The sequence below is a fragment of the Myotis brandtii genome, unplaced genomic scaffold (assembly GCF_000412655.1).
Source record: "Myotis brandtii unplaced genomic scaffold, ASM41265v1 scaffold1612, whole genome shotgun sequence".
In the NCBI taxonomy this organism is placed as follows: Eukaryota; Metazoa; Chordata; class Mammalia; order Chiroptera; family Vespertilionidae; genus Myotis; species Myotis brandtii.
The window spans coordinates 921,145-927,406 of record NW_005355890.1 but is presented as its reverse complement, the minus strand read 5'-3'; the positions used below and the strand labels follow the sequence as shown (position 1 = coordinate 927,406).

The 6,262-nt window shown below is 54.9% G+C and overlaps 1 protein-coding gene across 1 annotated transcript in view; it reads left to right on the top strand.

Annotated features, from left to right (window-relative positions):
* The window catches only part of VWA3B (von Willebrand factor A domain containing 3B), a 151,194-nt gene that overhangs the window by 29,730 nt on the left and 115,202 nt on the right, over positions 1-6,262 (top strand). The window contains 2 exon segments of the mRNA XM_014536417.1: positions 106-275; positions 4,466-4,581. Of these exon segments, the coding sequence (XP_014391903.1) occupies positions 106-275; positions 4,466-4,581 (286 nt within the window).

Below are 6,262 nucleotides of genomic sequence, written 5' to 3'. Positions count from 1 at the left end.
CACCACCCTTTAAAAAAATGCCGTTTTGTAGGAAGTGTACTGCCAGTGAGCCCTGCACAAGGCGGGGCGGGCAGGAGGTGAGTTGCTGGGACTACTTTCTTGCAGATTGAATCCATGTACTACTTTGTGGTGGGGGACATTCCTGAGGAGTCCAAGCAGCTGCTCCTGCAGAGGGTGTTGGAGATGCCATGTCCTGTCTGCACCGTGTCCTTCAACGCCAGGGGAGAAGGCACCGTGGCTTTCCTAAAGGACCTGAGCGCCGAGGCCCATGGCAGGTAGGCAGAAATGGGCCCTGGACGGACTGCAGGGATGGGGCCTGGCCGGTCTGCGCTGTGCTCTTCCCGTCTCCCCAGCCATCTCCGTCTCCACGCACCTTTTCTTCTCCACCCTGTACTAGTCTTGCCTTTTTTTTTTTTAAATCCTCACTCAAGGATAGTTTTCCATAGATTTTTAGAGAGAACGGAGGAGAGAGGGAAAGACAGAGAAATATCGATGTGAGAGAAACACATTGACTGGTTGGCTCCTGCACGAGCCCCGACCAGGGCCTGGGCCAGGACACTGCAACCGAGGTACGTGCCCTTGACTGGAATCTCAGGCCGATGCTCTATCCACTGAGCCAAACCCGCTAGGGCAGTCTTGTCTTGTGTTTCCTGCAATGTGGATGCTTGGACGTTGTGGGACCTTGCTGACCTTGCAGAGACTGCCCCTCCCAGGGCTGGCTGGTCATAGAGCAAGTGAGTGACCCCTGAGCGAGCTGCCCAATGCAGACCCCTGTGTCCTGCTCACCCCGGAGCAGGTACCAGAAATTCCTCTGCCTCAGAATGCGCTGAAATTATGCAAACATAGCCAGTCCCAGGCCTGCTTCTCTGCCTTGCCCGTGCCTTCCTGCAGAATCTCTACAGACTCCGGCCCATGCTTCTTCTGCCGCCTCTGCCTCCTGACCGGCCCTGGCGCTTTCCTGTGTGGCCCTGGGTGGGGGTGCCCCTCTTCTTGGGTGCTGTGTTAGTTCTGTCTGCCATAGCCAAGTAGCACAGGCTGGGGCTTAAACAACAGACATTTATGTCTCACTGTGCTGGACGCTGAAGTCCAAGATCAAGGTGCCTGCTGATTCAGTTTCTGGTGAGAGCTCTCTTTCTGGCTTGCAGACAGCTGCCTTCTTGCTGTGTCCTGTATGGTAGGGAGTGAGAGGGGCAGGGAGAGAGAGAGAAGGGGGTGGGGAATCCACAGCATGTGAGCTCCCTGGTGTGTCTTTTTAAAAGGGTGCTAATCCTATCAGATCAGGACTCCACCCTGAGGACCTCCTTTTACCTTCATCAGAGGTTAAACCAGTGGTTCTCAACCTTCTGGCCCTTTAAATACAGTTCCTCATGTTGTGACCCAACCATAAAATTATTTTCGTTACTACTTCATAACTGTAATGTTGCTACTGTTATGAATTGTAATGTAAATATCTGATATGCAGGATGGTCTTAGGCGACCCCTGTGAAAGGGTCGTTCGACCGCCAAAGGGGTCGCGACCCACAGGTTGAGAACTGCTGGGTTAAACTTTATAGGCTTCAGGGTATGAATGGAAGGGTGGACACAATGCACTCATAGCGGGAACTGTGAGTAATGGATTGCCTTTTCAGTGGCAGTTGAAGTGATCTGTTGGCCTCATCATATCTGAATAATAATGAAATCTGCATTTTATTTTACTTTTTTAAAATACATCCTATTGATTTTTTACAGAGAGGAAGGGAGAGGGACAGAGTCAGAAACATTGATGAGAGAGAGAAACATCGATCAGCTGCCTCCTGCACACCCCCCACTGGGGATGTCCCCGCAACCAAGGTACATGCCCTTGACCGGAATCGAACCCGGGACCCTTCAGTCCGCAGGCGGACACTCCATCCACTGAGCCAAACCGGCTACGGCTATGAAATCTGCATTTTAAAACAAACCCCACGGGCCTGTCTATGTGTGAGTTGAAGGCCCTGGGGGAGAGAGGCCAGCTGCTTGTGTGAGTACCAGGAGAGGCCTGGGCCTTTGGAAAGTTAGCCTGTCTGAGACGAGTGCAGTGCCGCTCAGGGGTCTCTTCTCAAATTGAGTTGCTCCTCGTGTTTGTGTGGGGAGCTTGTTCATCATCAGAGGCCGGGGCTTTACCTGGCAGGCTGACTCCGCACAATGCAGGGGAGCCTGGTCACATGCAGTTAGCCCTGCGTTTTGCTTAAGAACTATCCAGGGAGCTTGATTAAAATGCAGATGTCTTGGCCGCAGCCCCAGAGATGCTGTCAGGAGGGAGGGAGAGCCAGGAACCCCTGGGGTTCTGAGGGACACTGCTCTGGCTGCTCTTAAAGCACTTGGGAGAAATTGGCTCCCATCCTGGTGCCGGCCCCCCATATACAGCAAGGGCTCACTGCCCCATTTTGCTGTTGGAGACAGAAAAAGGCAACCAGCACAGCCACCTTGCTTGTCCTCTTCTCAGCTCAGGTGGGCATCTCCTCTGGGCAGGTGAGTAGCCAGGGAGTAATTTAACAGGGAGTTCGCTCTGACCTTTAGCACTTCAAAGCTTAACAATTTACCCCTGCATTTCAGCTCCTGTCTTGTATGTAGGCCATGCACTGGGGAGTGTGAGTTTTGAGGAAGAGGGCAAGGTGTAGACACCCCCTTCCCACCCCGTCCCTGCTCTGGCCCTCGAAAGTGAGCCCAACCCACAGCCAGCAGTGCTCCTGCCCCTCACGGCGCCAGGGCCCTGGGTCCCACTTGGTCTCCCTGCACTTTTGGCTCTTGAGCCCCATCTAAAGTGCAGTAAGTGTCCAACTGTAAGGGCATGTCCTGAGCGTCTCAGCTGGCGGGGCCTGGACTCTGGGTGCCCCTGTGCCCCAGGGCAGAGCCCCCAGCCCTCAGGTGTGTGCTGTGCTCTGTGGGCTCTTAATGGTGATTTGCTTTCTGCACAGCGAGGCTTATTAGCCAGAGGGAATGTCTGCCTTGCTCGCTTTTCTAATCCGGAGACCACATCAGAGAGTAGAAAGTCTTGGGTACCAAAGGCCTTGGCATTCATGGGGTGGGCCTGCCGGGACTAGCTTGGCATCTCTTCTCTGTTCCACCAGGAAGCTGGCCATTTCTGCTCGGGGAAGAGTAGAAAGTCTTGGGTACCAAAGGCCTTGGCATTCAGGGGGTGGGCCTGCCGGGACTAGCTTGGCATCTCCTCTGCTCCGCCAGGAAGCTGGCCATTTCTGCTCGGGGAGAGGTCCCAGCGGGAGGCAGGCACAGCCAGGTTGAGTCCATCGGCCTCACGAGGAGCCACTGGACAAGGCTGGCTGTTCACTGCCATCAAGCCATCGTCCTAGTGTCACCTGAAACCCTTTAGAAATAGACAGGACTGCCCAGCTGGCGTGGCTCAGTGATTGATCGTCGACCGGTGAATCCAGAGGTCACGGTTTGGTTCCTGGTCAGGGCACATGCCCGGGCTGTGGGCTCAATCCCCAGTCGAGGACGTGCAAGATCAGTGATTCTCTCTCATCATTGATGTTTCTATCTCTCTCCCTCTCCCTTCCTTTCGGAAATCAATAAAAATAAAAACAGTAAGAAAGAAGTAGGAGGGACTGAGGCTTCCCGTGGCCCAGGCAAGGCCACATCCACCCACCCGCGCTCACCTGTGCTTCAGGGTTCTCTCTGGGAGGGGTGAGCAGCCACGGGCCACCCCGACAGGCTGGAGGACCATTCCTCAGAGATCTCCTCCGCCCACCTGGAGAATTCCCCGTGGCTATTGACTTTAGATTCCAGATAAGTGGCTTCGGCCGTGGCTTAGCCCACGACCCGCGCACCACACCGGCGCTCCTTGAGCTTTAAGGAGCACCAGTCCCTGGGGCGGAAGCTTGTTCAAATGCCGCTTGCACTCAGCGTCGTGGTGGCTGCGGGAACATGCGTCCTGGGCAGCTCCCAGGCGCTGCTCTCCTGGGCCACGCTTGGAGGACTCAGTCCCTAAACCGTCCACACAAGAAATCTTCCCATTCGGACTCCGCGTGGGTCCCGGGGAAGTGTATTTGCCGAGCTCAAGCTGACTGCAGCCTGGCGGCCATCGGCAGGTGCCATCGGCAGGTGAGCCAGTGCCCCTTGTCGCCTGAGCTCTGACTGCAGGGCTGTGGGCACTGTGGGACCACGATAGACTTGACTTGTCAAGACTGTGCTGCCATGAACAAAGAATCAACATAAGTACAGGGTATCGTTTCTCCAGGCTCAAGAAATACCATTTGGCTGAGCAATGACTCTGTAATGAAGAGAAGAGTGATCAGTTAACATCCCAACACATCCACAATTCCCTGTTTCCTCCCACCTCCCTGTGTGCCCCCTGGGGGAACAGGCGAGGTGCAGGGAAGCGCTGATGGTGCCCGGCAGCGGGGAAGAGCAAGTTCAGTCTCGGGCGACGGAATGGACATGCGCGAGCACCACTTTCCCACCTAATGTTGCAAATCTCACGTTTCAGGTTCCATGCGTTTGCAGAGAGAACAGAGTATGCGGGATTCCCTGCATCCTCCCTAAAGGATGGTGACAGTGTCATGTCCAGGAATTCAAGGAAACTGAAAGGAAAACCCCCTCCAGGTACCTGGCATAGAAAAGAAACAGTGTGCGTTGTGCCTTAATGATTGCAGGTGGTCTTGTGTCTTAGGAAATAAAGCACCAGGTGGGGACTGACTGGGTCTTGGGTTATGTAGGTGGTACCAGGGCAGAGCTCATGGTGCTAATGGTGAGTTTGTCAGTGTAGCAACCGGTCTGAAGTTTATCACCCGGGGAAGCAGCCTACGTGGTAAGTGCTCACAAACTTGGGAACCTTCTGGAGACGTGGCCCCGGGGCATGTCAGCGCAGGGCTTAGTTCTTGGCAGGCAGAGCCCTTCCGCCCAGGGTAGCTGGGTGCCGTGGCGAGGACGCCTACGGTCTCGTTTCTGGGGCCCTTCACGCAGGGACAATGGAGCTTGTAGATGCCCGTGCGGGATTGACCTGCCCCGTGTTGGGGGCCAAGGCCACACAGGAGCCTCTGATTGGGCTGAATGAACCTCCCCTCTCATCTAAGGAGTGTGATCAGAGACTTGAGCAGGCGTAGAAAATGAGGTCACGGAATCAGTGAGAAGCAGGGTAGTTATTCGGACGGTGCTAGACGGTTACTCAGAAAGCCAGGAGGTGGAGTTTCTTTGGGACTGTAAGGTGCCGGACGCGGGGCACACACCGCCGGAGAAGCAGGGAGGAGGTGCTGCCTTTGTGAGTGACATGGCACAGGGCGGTCAGAAGGCTGAGAAAGCCCAGCCACCTCCACCCACCCTCCTGCCAGCAGAAGGTGTCTGTCCTCAGCGTGAGGCAAGCAGGACTCTGGGACAGGGAGAAGCTGCAGTTAAGCTGCTAAACTCCTCTTCTGTAAGTGTGGCAGAGGACGGGAAGGGCACTGGGGCTTCACGGAGGCAGTGTGTCAGGCGGGGAAGGCGGGGGCAGCCGGGGGTCAGGTGGAGACTAAGGCAGGGGGTGGGGCCACAAAGTGTGTCAGAGGCAGGCTTTGTGAATTCCCATTCTTAGTGCCCCACGCGGAGCAGGAGTGGTCCCTGTGACACTCAGGGTGGGCACTGCTCAAGGTCAGAGCCTACACCTCTGTTCTGACGGTGACGTAGACAACCCCAGGAAATCGGAAAAATACCCATTGATAAGCAAGGTTGATGCTAAGCTAAGAAGAAATTAATTCAGAATGTATGCCATCCTATTGGGAATAACTGCCAAGATGAAGCCTGCGGGCAATGGATCAGTCGGGGTGGAGACTGGGTGTCGCCAGCTCCCCAAGGCAGGCCAGTTACTGTCAGTGGGTTTGATTTTGGCCTCTGTACTCCTTGGAAGTCAGTGTCAAAGGGAGACGTATCTGGCTGCATAGCTTACATTTTCTGCAAGTGTCATCTTCTCAACCCTGCGACGCATACAAATTAAATTACAGATTAAAACATTCCTCTTAGAACAAAAGGCTCAGAGGGTGGCCTGCCACTCGAATGCCATTTTAGTGATCACATGTTCTGAATTTGGGGAGAGAGCCCCAGATCCTGCATATGGACCTTCTCTCCTCTGTCCATCACCATGTCCCGGAAAAGCCAACGTTCCAAGTCGACCTCTCCCACTCAGAAACGCCCCAAATCCTTGACTCTTTTGTTTGGAGATTTTGTGGTTTCCACCCTCAGTGAACTGCCTCAGAGACAGTTCTTCAGTCTTTTCCTGATCATTTCCCCTCCCCGCCCGCCCCCCCCCCGCGTC